The 17,265-nt window shown below is 31.3% G+C and overlaps 1 protein-coding gene across 1 annotated transcript in view; it reads left to right on the top strand.

The window, feature by feature from the left end:
- LOC114739874 (putative disease resistance RPP13-like protein 1) overlaps nucleotides 1-10,370 on the top strand; it is a 57,495-nt gene extending 47,125 nt beyond the window's left edge. The window contains exons 3-4 of the mRNA XM_028927976.1: nucleotides 45-3,348; nucleotides 10,213-10,370. Coding sequence (XP_028783809.1) covers nucleotides 45-3,348; nucleotides 10,213-10,370 — 3,462 coding nt within the window. The remainder of the gene's footprint in view (nucleotides 1-44; nucleotides 3,349-10,212) is intronic.
- The last annotated feature ends 6,895 nt before the right edge of the window (nucleotides 10,371-17,265 follow it).

Here is a 17,265-nt window from a genome sequence, read left to right as displayed (position 1 = left end):
TTTCTTGTTGCTGAATACTTTCTCTCAGCTTTAACATGGCGGAGTTGGTGGCTGGAGCGTTTCTCTCCTCCTTCCTTCAAGTGACATTTGAGAGATTGGCTTCTCGTGACTTTCTCGACTACTTTCGTGGCAGAAAGCTTGACCATAGCTTACTGACAAAATTACGCATCATCCTTCTTTCTGTGGACAAAATTGTTGAAGATGTAGAGGAAAGGCAATACAGAGACCATCGTGTGAAGCTGTGGCTTGATGAGCTCAAAGATGAAGTCTTTAAGGCTCAAGACTTGCTGGACGACATTGCTATTGAGGCATCACGACAGGAGCTAGATGCTGAATCGCAAAGTACTGCTGTTATCCGCAAGGTACGAGGCTTCTTTACTGCTCTTGGTAATCAAAATCAATTTGACAAAACGATAGAGTCAGGGATCAAAGTGGTGCTAAACAACCTCGAGTATCTTATAAAGCAAAGTGAGATATTGGCATTCAGGGAAGGGCCATCTACTGGTTTTCAATTGGGAGTAAATAGGAAAGAATACAAAAGATTGCGTACCACAAGTTTGATAGATGAATCCAATATGTATGGCAGAGATGCTGATAAACAGGAGATTGTGGATAAGTTACTATCACAGAACATGGGTGGGAATCAGTTGCCTATGGATGTGATTGCCATCACTGGTATGGGTGGGATGGGCAAGACGACCCTCGCACGACTTGTCTATGACCATGTAAAGATGAAGGATCAATTTCAATATCACGTTTGGGTGTGTGTTGCTGAAGAATTTGATGCTCATCAAATTACAAAAGTGATTCTTAAGTCACTTGATCCTGAAATTAAGATATTAGATGATTTTCAATTATGCCGGCGTAAACTAAAAGAGGAGTTGATGGGTAAGAAATTCCTTCTTGTTCTTGATGACGTGTGGAACGAGAACCGTGAAATTTGGGAGGACTTCCAAGCTCTGTTGAGACAAGTAGCACCACAGAGTAAGATTCTTGTCACAACTCGTAATAGAAAGGTGGCAGAAGTCATGTGTTGTACCTTCACACATCCTTTGATGCCATTACAAGAAGGAGATTCTTGGAAATTATTTGCAAAACATGCATTTGGCAACCAACATGATAATGAAGATCAAAATCTTGAAGAGATCGGTAGAAAAATCGTGAATAAGTGTGGAGGATTGCCTTTAGCAATAAAAACACTGGGAAGTTTGTTGCACAGAAAACTCTCTTCTCAGTATTGGGATAAGATTTTGGAAAGTGAGATTTGGCAATTATCAGAAAATGATAGCAACACTATCCCATCTTTAAGATTAAGCTACCACTATTTACCGTCAAATCTAAAACGTTGTTTTGCATATTGCTCCATTTTTCCTAAAGATTATGATATAGACAAGAATGTCTTAATCCAATTGTGGATGGCAGATGGTTTAATATATCCAACTCAAAGAAGTACAAGCCTTGAAGAAACGGGTGATGAAATTTTCAAAGATCTAGAGTCTAGGTCTTTTTTTGAGCCATCAAAAATAGGTGGCGATTATTTCATCATGCATGATCTTCTAAATGATTTAGCAAAATCTATTGCAGGAGAGTTTTTTGTGTCGCTTGATGCTACTCAAGCACAAGATATGTCAACCAAGACTCGCTACCTTTCATATATAAGATACAAAAGCGATAATGTTGACATTTTTGAGAAAGTTTTAAAATGTCACCAATTACGTAGTTTCATCCAATTTGACAGTCTTAGCATTGGCGATGATATAATGTCCAGGCTTTGTCGTCTCAAGTACATACGACAATTATCTTTGAAGGGATCTCAAAATCTGAGAAGCTTGACAGATGGCATTAGCAATTTAAAGCACCTGCATTATTTGGATCTTTCGTTCACTTCAATTAAGAAATTGCCGAATTCAATATGCTTGTTGATTAATTTACAAACGTTGAAATTAACATATTGTGATGACTTGACTGAGCTGCCGTCAAATTTGTACAAACTCATCAACTTGCGTCATCTTGACTTGGAAGGCTGTGGCATACGGAAGATGCCAAGAGGTATGGGAAAGTTAAATCAGCTCCGAACAATGAATCAGTTTGTTGTGGCAAAGAAAGGAGGATCAAATATAAAAGAATTAGGAGCCCTTAACCACTTAACAGGCTCACTAACCATCTCAAATATGGAGTACGTGAGTGATCCTACAGATATGAGGGAGGCCAAGTTGAAAGAAAAGAAATTGGTTGAATTGACGTTGTCGTATCAGGGAGACAGCTATAGTCGTGAAGAGGCACAATGCCAGGAGCACGTATTGGAAGCCCTTGAGCCAAATCAGAGTGTGAAAGAGCTCACCGTTGAGAGATACAGAGGTACCAAATTTCCAAAGTGGCTTCTTCATTTTCTACCTAATTTAGTGTCTTTATATCTAGGGAGTTGTGGCAACTGTGCGGGCTTACCACCACTTGGGCAACTACCTTCTCTCCAGAAACTCGTGATCCGTGAATTTCATGGAATAAAGGTGATAGGTGAAGAGTTCTATGGGAATGGCTCCTTAATTGCTCAACCATTTCCTTCCCTCTTATATTTAATGTTTTGGGATATGAGAGAATGGGAAGAATGGGATGTATGTTATGAAGGTGAAGGTTTCCCATGCCTTGAAGAACTTCGTATATATGATTGTCCTAAACTGACAAAGTCTCTGCCTCAACACCTTCCTTGTTTGAAAAAACTGAACATTTTTGGATGTTGGAATTTGGAGGCGACACTTCCTAAGTCCTCTTCCATAGAAATGCTGTTTTTAAGGGACTGTATGAAGATATCAGTGAAAGACATGCCCACATGGAGCATCTCAGATGTGCTTCCACCTCTCCATGACCTATATTTATGTAATTGTCCAGCAATGGAATCTCTTCCCCAAGGAGGTATGCTTTCCAGCCTACAACGTCTTACAATCCGTGGGTGTTCCAAGGTCATTGCGTGTGGTAGGGATTGGGGTTTGCATGAGTTGTTGTCTTTGAAACAACTTGAAATTAGTGATGACGTCATGGAGTGGTTCCCTGAAGAAGAGAGATTGTTGCCGCCCAATCTCCAATCTCTGTCATTCGATTGTTGTCACAATTTGAGAAGAATAAACCATAGGGGTCTTGTGCACCTCCATTCTCTCACTTCCTTATCGTTTTATAAGTGCCCTCGCATGAGTTTTGAAGGCATGCCAGAAGAAGATGCTTTACCTCCATCCCTCTCTCATTTACTAGTTGATTTTGGATGTCCGTTGCTGAGGGAGAGGTGTGAAAAGGAGAAAGGACCAGATTGGCCTAAAATTGCTCATATCCCTAATGTCTCCATCTACTCTCTAGAAGGTACTTCCTCTATACTTATTCATAACAGACATACAAATAAGTTCCTCCATGGCATGCCAATATGCACACACATACACCATATACATTCATATTCATGTTGTATGTCTCATCCTGCCCTGTATATGCGTGATTTAGAAGAGACCGAAAATATCATGAATTCTTTCCGACCATATTTGCTCTGTTCATAGAAGGTTAATTAATAATAAAGAATTGGAATGCCCCAAATGATTGCTTAAAGCATTGCATGGGGCCTTAAAAATATACATAGCTCAAGAATAACATGTTTAATTTTAAAAGAGAAATTTAGGAAAAAATCTCCTATAAAAAGTTTTTATTGATGCGAAGGACCTAATTGTCATAATAGTATCAACATTGTATACTGATACTTTTTGTGTATACAAATTTATGGTCCTTCTCACCAATAAAATTAATCAAAACTAAATTAAGCCCAGAAATTGAAAACTATTTATATTAACACACTTTTTTGTATGTGCGTGTGTAGGTCCGTAGGATTTGTGCCAAAAAATAAGAGGACACTGGAGAAGATGCCAGTAACTACAGGAACCATGGACACTGCAACGCATCATGTGGTTTCAGAAAGTGTTGTGTTTGCTGTCAGGAACCTCCTGCTTCTTCTTCTTCTCCAAGTCACTTTAATTAATTTAAATAATTACTTCTCTCTTGCTTGATCCATATTTGTACTACTTTTGTGTTCTGAATCTGAAATAAATATGAATAAGAATATTTATATCTTACTGGGAACAAATTATGCAAGTTATTTTTATCTCATGTTTGAATATGGCTCTTTACACACCTTCTTCTGTTAGTCCAAAATGAAATATTGACACGACATGATGGTTAATTATAAGCTTAACTTGGAAGTTATAAAGCATATAAGATGTGTGAAAATATTATTCTTAAAATTTGAATTAGTCAATGATATTGGATATCAAATTATTCTTAAGAAAATATTTTGATTGTCTAGACTGATGGCACTTATGTCGATAATAATATGTGAAAATACAAAACTATCACCATATAAAAGATTGGGGTACTGGATACACATCGAAAATGATATTACAATGCACATTTATCCATTATATATTTGAATTGCTTTTATAACTTATTATTTTGAATTAAAGATGAAAGTATTAGCGGCCGAAGGTTATAAATTAATAAATTATGGAGGAAAATGAAGTCCAAATGTTTTTATAAAAAAGCACTTCATAGCGTCTGCTGATTGAAAGGATCAGCCGCGAAACATATAAAAATTTAAAAGAACTTATGGTGTCAGGCCCAAAAAAGACAGACGCCATCTTTGGTTTTTTAAACTTTCAGTTGTCTACACTTTTTTCTTATTCTCAGGCCCCAAAAAAACCCTTTTTTCTTTTTCGGAAAATTTATGACACCTGTTACAATACAAATAGGTTTGATAACAATTTTTTTGAAATAATTTTCATTCACCTATGCCATCTGGTCCAAAACAAACCAGGCATCATTAGTGTTTAAATTTTTAATGTGCGTAATTTATTTTTCTATTTCAAAATTAACATGTTTTAAAAAATTTTATTAGTTTAAGTGGCAACTTATTTACATCTTATTTAAAATTTTTAAGAGTTAATTTACATGCGTATATATAGTTGATATATTTATGTATGGTACCTGTTGTTATATATAACAGTGGTGATAGAATAATAATCTTATTTACGGCTTCTGTTCTTAACGCAACAAAAGCCATAAATTCTTATTATTTCTGTTTCTTTAACAACAGAAGCAAGATCTAGTAGTCAAACTAACATTTTGTATTAGTATTTTTACAACCTCCAGCTTGAGTTTTTATGTCATTAAACTTCAAGGCCATTGATATAAAAGCTATTTTTTAATTACTGAATTATTTTTAAGTATAAATTAAGTTAAAGCCGCTTGTAATTTTTAAAGTGGATGAGTATCTCACAATCTATACCATTTCATGTTATCAATCAGGTAATGTATGGGATTTAAGCGACCCTACGAAAAAAACATCATATAATTAAATCAATCATACATAAATAGGACCCCAAATTTGTAAAATTACTCTCAAAATCTTGAAAAACAATCACTATTTAAAAGTCTTCAAAAAATCATACAGGGGGATATATGTAAAAGCAATTCAAAATTTAATTTCCCTATTTAAATTTTCAGGGCGCGTAATTTTGTTATGTTCCGTGCATATAATAGTTGATAAAAATATGCTAAATAATACCACAATGTCACTCGATAAAATAAAAAAAAAAACTGTCACCATTATACTTCGATGAATTAATAACCAGTTCAAGATTTGTTCATTATTTAAAAAAAAACAAAAACAAAAATCATAAAATAGTTCATGACCTATTAATAGTGCATATTTTTATATATTTTAGGTCATATTTTTTAAGAGATTAGCGGAATTCATAAAATATTTCTTACAATGACAAAGCGAAAGGGCCAGTATGTGTGCAATAAAGAGTGGGCTAAAAAAATTTATATACAAGTTTAGATTGAAAATAAATCTTTATAATTTTGAATCATCCGATCGTCTCACTCAATGATACAAAGCACATATTATTTATATAAATATATATTATTGACTCTCCAAAATGAAAATTGACATGATGGTTATATATAAGCTATAATGCATATAAGATTTGGGAAAATACCATTCTTAAAATTTGGATTAAATAATATTGGATATCAAATTATTCTTAAATCAAAACAATGAAAACTGATTCTCCTATATATATATATATATATGATAATTATTTTATATTCATAGTAAGTTAAATAATAATTAGTTAACATGCAAAATCAATAAGTACAGGTATTCGGGCCAATCCAAAGCTAAACGGGCTCAACCTTTTTTTTTTGGCACTTATTTTTGCTAACATGAAAAGCCTTGCTATATGTTAATTTTGAGAGAATTACAATGGGATCTTAAAAAAAAAAAAAAATACCAACAAGTCTTAATAATAAGTAAGAAATTGTCATTTACTATCATAAAACTTGTCATTATAGGTTATTCTATTGTCATTGGGATTTGGCACTTTTTAATAATTATATTTTTTTCTTGAAATTTCCTAGCAATTCTTCCTTAAGCTTAGTCCTAAAATTTTTCTCTTTTTTCACCAACTTAGTCCTAAAATTCTTCAGACTTGTGCGGGTAGCCCAAATAATTAACTCTACTTGAGTACACGCACGTGACGACCAAACATGTCCGAAATGTTGATAGGCATTATTATTTGTTGCCATAATAACTAAGTATTTAATTTATCATATACTATTCAGAATATGAATCCATTTAATTCATCTTGCAAAACAATCATTTGAAGAATTATATATCCAAATTTATAAAACCATATCTATAATCTTTATTTCTTACATGAATTATTAAGTATTCATTGTAAGAAATATATTATTTCCATCCATTTCATCTTGCTTTCGCATATATATTTCAAGCCATTTTCCTTCCTACAAATCACAAAAATAATATTTTCTGGTGCTGATAGCCAAAAAAAAAAAATTTAGATTGACACTACTTATTAGTTATACCATGACTTTTACTTGGTCTATCTACTTATCTTTTAGAGAGAATACAATGAGATCCTGAAGGAAAAAAATAATTATTAAAAAGTCCTACTAACAATTTAAGCAGTTTGTCATAACAAGTTTTAAAGTAGAAAATAACAATTTCTGAAACTTGGTTTGTAATTATTTTTCTTCGTTAAGAACTCATTATAATTCTTCCTATCTTTTAGAGACAAATTTAGCATTTCCTCAAAAAATTACTTTACGTTTTACAAGATAACATCCTCTTACGTATTTATCACCTACAATACAAAATCACCTAAAATAATCTAAACATCCAATAAGTATTTCTCCTCTTGAACCTCACCATGAGCTGTAATTCCATTGGTTGTTGCAGGAAGAACATTTGCTTGGTGGTGGCCTGCTTGACATACAGATCAACCATGAAGGTTCTTTGAACCTTTGAAGCAAGATGAGCTTCGATCTCTTAATCTTTCAAGCTAAATAACAATGAGTTAACACGCAAAATCAATAAGTACATGTATTTGGGCTAATTCAAACCTAAATGGGCTTACCTTTTTTGGGCACCTATTTAGGCTAACTTAAAAGCCCTCGTCCTAAAATATTGGGCACTTGTTAACCCAAATGATTGGCTCTCATTTTTTGAAGACAGGCGAACAACCCAGCACATCCTAATAGGCATTTAATTATGTTTATTAGATACCATTCATCAAAATATGAATCCATTTGATTTATTTTGCAAATCAATCATTTAAAGAATTATATATTCAGAATTTGTAAAACCATATCTATGATATTTATTTCTTACATGAATAATTAAATATTCATTGTATGAAATATATTATTTCCATCTAATTCATCTTTCGTCTATCTGCACCTCACGCAGTAGTGAAGCATTAACAACTCTCAGCTAGTGAATATTTTCTGTTAGCTTTAACATCCTTGTCCAGGCATAGGAAATTCTTCCAACAGGAATAGGATCATATAATTAAATCAATTATATATAGATAAGACCCCAAATTTCTAAAATTACTCTGAAAAAAATCATACTAGGGGACATATGAAGGAATTCACACGTGCCAATCCAACATTTAATTTCTCTATTTAAATTTTCATGGGGCGTAATTTTATTATGTTCGATACATATAACAGTTGACAACAATGTACTAAATAACATCACAACGTCACTCGATAAAAAATAAAAATTCACTCCATCATGGATACTTCAATAAATAACCAGCTCAAGATTTGTTCATTATTTTTTCAAAAAAAAAAAGATCAAGTCACAAGTGTTTTCCAAATTCAGCTGTTAATTTCAAGTTGTCTCGTATCAGGCTGAAAAATTTATATTAAAAATTTACAAAATATAGAAAAGATGCAAAAATGCCACTTTTGAATTCATTAGTTAATTACATTTATGATGTGTTGCATTAAATTAACGAGCTTTTTCTCTTGATGGCCAAAAAAAGGGGCTTTTTTCCTCCAAATAAATTTTCTCAAAGGGTCAAAATGCAAATGTACTTATAAAATACTTTGATGGTGAGAGGACCAGATACCGTAAACTTTTTTTAGGACTAGAAGTATTTAAAATGTTTTTAAATAGGTGTGAACATGTTATGGCCATTAAATCAATTAATATTGACCATTGAACAAATATGTCAATTATGATTTTTTTTATAATCATATTTTTCTTTTTTTAATAAGTGCAAAAAAATTTTATTATAATTAATTTTTCGTTGATGAATAAATTTTTTTATATTTCTGAAATATGTTTTTAAGAATTTTTCAGGTTGGGTCAAAGTATGATGCACCACTCAGCCTGGCACCACGTTAATAAGGATAATTTGCATTTGCCATTCCTAATTGCCAATGTAAAGAGCCCCGCATGTCATAATAATCCTAATATCAGCTGTTAGGCATGACTAAAGCAAAAGGCCCTGCCTGTTATAATAATCCTAATATTAGTTGTAAGACTACATGGATTGTCAAAAAAAAAAAAGGTAAATGTGAAAGAATTCAATAAAACATTTTTTAAATTTTTGAATTTAAATTGATATATAATAAATTCCAAACAAAAAAATGTGTTGCTTTTTGTATATTTTGATGATCATGTTTTTTATATCTTTAATACGTACAAAATAATAAATTGTGCAATAAAATAAGTTATTTATTATGTCTTTAGTATATACCAGAGAAATAATAATACTCGTAAATTATAAAAAATATTATTAAAATTACATTTTATAAGACAAATGGTCCTATAGTATAAACTTTGGAATAAAAAATGAAAAAATAAAACAGAAATTAAAAAGAAATAGCCTTTTGTTTTTTTTTTCACCAGAAAAGAAAAGAAATAGCCTTTGGTTCCGCACCCTCGTCGTTTCTTTTGCTTTTCCAAAAGTGCCGCCGCACCGAAAGATAAAAAGTGGAAAAGCAAGTCAATCATTATGTCGGATTTCAACAACGCAGCAATTTCCAGCAAGCACCCAAATAACCAAACGGAGAAGCATCAACAACTACTCAATTTCTTGTTCCACCTTTGTGCAATTTCTTCCTTTCTTCTTTCTTACGGAATATTTTCTGTTAGGCCTTAACATGACGGGACAGGTCGCAGGAGCGTTCCTCTCATCTTTCCTTCACGCGGCATTTGAGAGATTACCTTTTTCTGATTTTCTCGATTATTTTCATGACAGAAAGCTTGATCATGACTTGAGGACAAAATTGTGTGTCATCTTTATTTTTGTGGACAAAACTATGCTTATCAGATACTATTCATCAAAATATGAACCTTTTTAGTTTATTTTGCAAATAAGTCCTTTAAAGAATTACATATTCTAAATTTGTAAAACCATATCTCTGATATTTATTTCTTACATGAATAATTAAATATTCATTATATGAAATATATTATTTCCATCTAATTCATCTTGGGTTCACATATGCTACCTCCAGCCTTAATTATAACGAAACTTGTTGAATTTTTCGAAAAACCTGTTGTTAACCACTATAAACACTTCTTTTAAGTCCTTTTTAAGTGTGAGATTGTAAGTCCGACCCCTTAATAAGTATAATGGGTGTATAACTTCTTTCTGAATGAAAAATGGAGGGAAAACATCGAATCATAGTATTAATAAATGAGTTACATTGTTTAAAGCTGGTCAACCATGTAATTAGTTAAAAAAATTTGTATTATATATATATGTATAAAAATATATAGATTATTGACCCTCCAAAGAAATTATTCATAAAAAATAAAAAAATTAATAATTAGGACTTATCTATTTTTATTTCCATATGTAGCAAAGGTGCCAAAAATAAGAGCACAAGGGCAGGCATGCCCGAAGAGTGAAGACTGCATATCGTTGTATGATTCCAAGAAATGTGATGCAGCTGGTCCAGTCAGCCGCTGCAAGGCTGGCTTCTGTATTTGTTGTGAGAGACCTTCTAATTCAATTTGATCATCTTCACCTCATTGCTTCAATAATGATAGTAATTGCACTACTCTCATCTATGTTTTGGATCTCACATAATCCACAAGAATAGTTATATTCTTATTTTTGAAATAATATATTGAGCCATGTATTATATATTTGAATTGTTTTTATAGCTTTTGTTGTGAACTAAAGAGGCAGCCACTGAAAGCTTAAGATTAACAAAAATCAATTCAATTAGTAAGGAGTCGGCTTATAATCCACAAGGATGTGAGTTTGAATCTTACTGTCAATATGAAAATCTTATTGGTGGGTGATTTATAAATATCTATGTAACTGCTCTCTGAGCTTAGAGGCATATTCTGGTATTGGTGAGCCCCTTTGATGCATATGGTTTTTAATATAAGACATGGTTAATTAATTTGAAAAGATTAAAAAAATTACTAAATTATTTAATTATAACACGTGTTATTAGATTATTAGATTATATATCAATTTATACGTGAGACAAATTAGTTTAGAGAAAGACGATAAATATAAATAGAGTAACTTTTTTTTAATTTTTTAAAATTATTCAATTGAGTCTTATATTAAATAGTGGAAATAGTACTCTCAGTTCTAAATATAAGATTTATTTTTGTGGTGTAATACTATAAAAATAGGTTTTATATGTAGTAACGAATGGTATATAAATAACATTGTATTCTTAATGTGGATGTCGGCACCAAACAATTGGCCAAACGATGTGTCACTCCCGTGGCACCACATTAATAAGGATAATTTGCATTTCCTATTCCTAACTACTAACTACTAATTTACGAATTACTAAAGATCCATCTGTTATGATAACCCTAATGTTAGCTGTTAAGCATGATTTTATTGTGATGTTTGTGTAGGTGTGTCAAAGAAAAGGCATCACATTATTTGATAATGTGGGAGTTAGAGTGAGCACATTCTTAATGAGGATTTGTGAAAATTCAAATATTATTTTAAAATGAAACAGCATATTAAAATGCTCCTCCGGTCCTTAATATAAGACCCATTTAACTAATTTGATTAGATTAAGGAAGTTAGGTTAGTTAGTTAATTATAAGAAAAATGACACATTTTTCCTAAAACACCATAATCATCTTTCTTAATACCCCATCTCCCTCTTCTACTTGATTGTGGTTGAGGAAGTATCCATAGGGGTACTTTAGAGAAAATTGATAAATATGAGAAATGGGTCTTATATTTATAACCAAAATCAACTCAAGAATTGGATCCTATATTAAGGACTGGAGGAGTAATATTATTGCCAATATTAGTGAAGAAAAATTGAATACTGAATCATCATCAATAGTTTTAATACTTTAAAGTTGGTTTTGAATTCTAATCCAATTATTTTAATCATCCCAAAGCATTAAAGTCGAACGGTTTCTTTTAGCCTTAAGATCAATGGTTTCTTTTTAAGGGATATTTGGGTGAGAACAAAAAGGGTGTTTGGAAGCACCCAAAAGTACTTCTCAGAAACAAATTTTTATAAATCGAGATAAACTTCTTTATATATTTACTTCGTATATCGTAAAAGTACTTCTAAAATCACGAGACAAACTCCTCTATATATTTACTTTGTATACTGTAAAAGCACTTCTGAAACCATAGGTAGAGGAATTTGTCTCGATTTGTGGGAAAGTGCTTCTGAAAAGTACTCTGGGTTAGCCAAACACCCCATTAGTCTTAATATCAACGGTTTCTCTTAGGCTTAATGTCCTGAAAGGTTTCAAATATCTAAACGATCAAATCACAAATGTTTCAGCTCTGTTTGGATTACTGTTTAGCCTGCAAAATGCATCTTGGAAAGCGTGAAACCTGGGTTGGAGAGTTTTTTTAAGAAAAAAGATTGTTTAGGATAGCGTTTTGTTCTATCGCCATTGCCACTTCAAACTGACTTTTGTCCAATGAAATTTTTTATTGCTTTTACCTTTGGCTGCAGTGCGGTGAATGGGGCCCACTAATTTTTTTAACCTTCATAGCCTTTGTTGGCGAACCCTGTGTAGGACAACTCATTTATTTTTTTTCTTACCAACACTAAGCAACCCATTTATATTATTTATTATTTTCTTAATTTATATTTTTTAATTTGTCCCGCATATTTATTTAATTAATTATCTATAATGTGTTTTCAAATTTTTCTTGATAGCAAATATTTTTATTTTATAATATCACAAATAAACTATTTTATTTTATCATAATAATTTTAGGTATTTTTTTAACTATTATCACATTAAAAAAATAAAATATCCAACACTACTATTCAATAAAATCCATGCCCTTTTCAGTCATTTTACAACTGAATTCACTTTTCTATTAATCATCCAAACAACTTTTAACTTTCCCAACTGACTTTTTATAAGCACATATCCAAACATAAATCACATTATACTAACTAACTTTTACTCTAACTTCAGCTACAAAAGTTAGTTAGACTAGAAGTCAGTTTTACCCAACACTGATTTAAATACACCCTTAAAGTATTATGGCAACCCATCGTACTTCCACCGTTTGGACTAATCATCAATTCATATTTATACATTTCATCGGAATTGATTTGAATTCAATGGAACAAACGAGCCATTGAATATTATGCTTTTATGGTGCCAATATTCATTTCCTTTGGAACCTATATAAAAAGTTTTGGCTAAGGTACAAAAGACACACAGTTCTAAAGTTTTCGAGCTCTTTTTTTCTCCCTCTGTGTGTTCTCTTACCTGCTAAGTTTATTACTATTTTCTGTTGTTCTGCTCATTCTGTTTTACAGGAAGGATCTGTTTAATCTTGAGGAGTGCCGCACTCTCATCTACCAGTTGCAGAATAGTTCTTAAGGACAGCGTCTTTAAAACGTGACTCCGATTAACTACTTATTTTGCAAGTGTTGCGGCCAACATATTTGCCAGCCCTTTTTCCTAATTAATCACTTAAAGCAAAAGTCCCTGCCTGTTATAATAATCCTAATATTAGTTGTAATTTACATAAATTGAAAAAAAAAAAGTAAATGTGCAATAATTCAATAAAAAAATTTAAAATTTAAAATTTAATTTATATATAATAATAAATTCCAAACAAAATAATTTGATGATTATTTGCGTATATTTTTAGTACGTTCAAAGTAATAAATTGTACGATAAAATAAGCTGTTCATGATATTTTTTGGTACACACAAGAGCAATAAATTATAAAAAAATATTATTAAAATCTTTTTGCTTTTTTAAAAGTGCTGCCGCTCCGAAAGCAAAAAAATGGAAAAGCAAGTCAATCATTATGGCGGATTTCAATTACGCGGTAATTTCCGGGAAGCATCCAAATAACCAAAAGGAGGACTTTCGCGTCTATCTATGCCTCACCCCACCAGTAAAGTATCAACAACTACTCAGTTTCTCGTTCTATCTTTATCCTGTTTTCTACTTTTCTTTCTTTTGGATGAAAAATAGGGAAAAACGTTGAATCATAATATTAATAAATGAGTTGCACTGTTTATAACTCATGAAGCATGCAATTAATTAGTTACGAATTTTTGTATTATATATATAAATATATGGATTATTGACTCTCCAAAAAAATTATTCGTAAAAAATAAAAATTTAATAATTAGGACTTACGTATTTATATGTCTCATATGTAGGAAATAGGAATGGTGCCAAAAATAAGAGCACCCGGTCTAGTCAGCTGCTGCAACCCTGGTTTTTGTGTTTGCTGTGAGGGACCTCCTAATTTGATTTGATCATTTTCACCTCATTGCTTAAGTACATAATAATAATAATAATAATAATAATAATAATAATAATAATAATAATAATAATTGTACTACTTTGATCTGCGTTTTGGATCCCAAATAATCAATAAGAATAGTGATATTCTTATTTGGAATATTAAATTGAGCCATATATTATATATTTGATTTGCTTTCTAGGGTTACAAGTGGGACGATCGGGCCTACAACCTCCTGTGTATAGTGGAGTTTTTTTGCCAAGGTTATTGGCATAAAAATTATTTTTAAATTACTAATTACTTTTTAATTATAAATTAATTAAAAGTGGCTCGTAATTTTTAAAGTGAGTGGGTGTCTCACAATCGATACCATTTCATGTTGTCAATGAGGCGATGGATGGATTTAAGCGACCCTGCCAAAAAAGGATCATATAATTAAATCAATTATATATAAATAAGACTCCAAATTTATAAAATTACTCTCAAAAACTTTAAAAAAATATTACTCCTCCGGTCCTTAATATAAGACCCATTTAACTAATTTGATTAGATTAAGAAAGTTAGGTAAGTTAGTTAATTACAAGAAAAGTGACACATATTTCCTAAAACACCATAATCATCTTTCTTAATACCCCCTCTCTCTTCTACTTGATTATGGTTGAGAGAGTACCTATAGGGGTAATTTAGAGAAAAAATATAAATATGAGAAATGGGTCTTATATTTAGGACCAAAACCAACTCAAGAATTGTGTCCTATATTAAGAACCGGAGGAGTACTATTTAAAAGACTTGAAAGAAATCATACAAGGGACACATGTAGAAGGAATTCACACGTGCCAATCCAAAATTTAATGTCTTTATTTTAAATTTTCATGGGACTTAATTTTGGTATGATCGATGTAATAGTTTGATGATAATATACTCCTCCTATTCTTAATATAAGACCTATTTAACTAATTAAATTAGATTAAAAATTAAGTAAGTTAGTTAATTATAAGAAATATGACATACTTTTCTTAAAACGTTATAATCATCTTCCTTAATATCCTTTCTTCCTTTTTACTTAATTATAGGTAAGGGAATATCTATAAGAGTAATTTAGAAAGAATTCATAAATATGAAAAACAGATACTCCTCCGGTCCTAATTATAAGACCCAATTGACTTATTTGAGGAGATTAAGGAAGTAAGTTAAGTTGGTTATTTATAATAAATAAGTGTTGTCATTCCTAAAATATCCTTGCTAATTAAGTATATTGGCTAAAACTATCATTATTAGAAGGATTATCTTGGAAAAAAATGCATAAATATAAGAGATAAAATGAATTGGGTCTTCTAATTAGGACCAAATAAAAAGTCAAATTGGGTATTATAATAAAGACCGGAGGAGTATTATATTTAGAACTAAAATCAATCCAATTATACCTTATAACTAGATGAGTATTAAATAACATCACAACGTCACTCGATCGGGGAAAAAAAAACCCCATCACAGATACTTCAATGAATGACCAGCTCAAAATTTGTTCATTATTTTTTTCAAAAAATCAAAATCAAAATCAAGTCACAAGTTTTTTTTCCAAATTTAGCTGTCAATTTCAAGTTGTCTTGTGTCGGCTTGACAAATTTATATTAAAAATTTACAAAATATAAAGAAGATGCACAAATGCCACTTTTAAATTCAATACTTAAGACTAAAAAAATTCAATAGTTCATTACATTTATGACGTGGTTCATTATATTAACGAGTTCTTTTTCCTCCTGACGGCAAAAAAAATGTTTTTCTCCAATTAAAACTTTTCAAAGGGTTAAACTGTAAATATACCCATAAAATATTTTGATACCATGAATTTTTTTTAAATGCAAAAGTACTTAGAATGTTTTTAAATTGGTGCAAAAATACCATAACTATTAAATTAACTAACATTTACTGTTTAACAAACATGTCAATTATAACTTAGATTATAATTATAATGTTCTTTCATCTTACATTTTCTTTTTTCCTTTTAAGTTTTATAATCTCAATTATCTAATTTTTTAAATCAGATTTATTAAAAAAAAATTTTCCTTCCCCTTCATTCCCCAAAATCGAATAAAGAATTAATGTTTTTGGGCATCGCATGTGGCATGAAATCTAGTTAATTTTATGAAGAATGTATTTTAAAAGATGTTAGCTACAATTTTTTGTTCATGAATAATTCTTTTTATATTTCTAAAATATTGTTTTAAGAAAATTTCAGGTTGGGTCAAAATCCGACGCTGTCATTTAATTATGTTGGATTCATAATTTTTCCACTAAAATGCCGTTTAGACTGAAAATGAATTTTTATAATTTTAAATTGTCCAATACTAATTAAGCACTTCTTTTAAGTCCTTTTTAAGTGTGAGATTGTAGGTCCGACCCCTTAATGAGTATAATGAGTGTATAACTTCTTTCTGATAAATGAAAAATGGAGGGAAAGCATTGAATCATAGTATTAATAAATGAGTTGCATTGTTTAAAGCTGGTGAATCATGTAATTAGTTCAAAAAATTTTGCATTATATATATGTATAAAAATACATAGATTATTGACCCTCCAAAGAAATTATTCATAAAAAATAAAAAAAATTAATAATTAGGACTTATCTATTTTTATTTCTCATATGTAGCAAAGGGGCCAAAAATAAGAGCACAAGGGCAAGCATGTGCTAAGAATAAAAACTGCATATCGTTCTACGATCCCAAAAAATGTGATGCAGCTGGTCCAGTCAGCCATTGCAGGGCTGGTTCCTGTGTTTGCTATGTAGGACCTACTCATGTAATTTGATCATCTTCACCTCATTGCTTCAATAATGATAATAATTGTACCTAGGGGTGGAAATAGGCCAGGCGGCCTGTCAGGGACCTGTAGCCTGGCCTGTAAATGGCCTAGCCTGGCCTGGCCTATTTAGATATTAGAACAGGCTCAGGCCTGTAAAAAGGCCTGTTTACTTTATCAGGCCAGGCTCAGGCCTGATAGTAAGCCTGTTAGGCCTGTCAGGCGGCCTGGGCCTGTTATCTTCTTTTTTTTTAGATTAAAATTATAAATTGACAGGAGGGAATCTGTTATTCCAATTGGTTAATTGAGAAAACTCCACCCACATAAACGTGTTATCCAGAACCTATTGCATGCTTCATTTCATTTCCATTCTCTA

Source organism: Neltuma alba, unplaced genomic scaffold (genome assembly GCF_004799145.2).
Source record: "Neltuma alba isolate B1F8T4 unplaced genomic scaffold, ASM479914v2 tig00002945_pilon, whole genome shotgun sequence".
Lineage (NCBI taxonomy): Eukaryota > Viridiplantae > Streptophyta > Magnoliopsida > Fabales > Fabaceae > Neltuma > Neltuma alba.
Note: the sequence above shows the minus strand (reverse complement) of the source record. Positions and strands in the feature narration are given on the sequence as shown.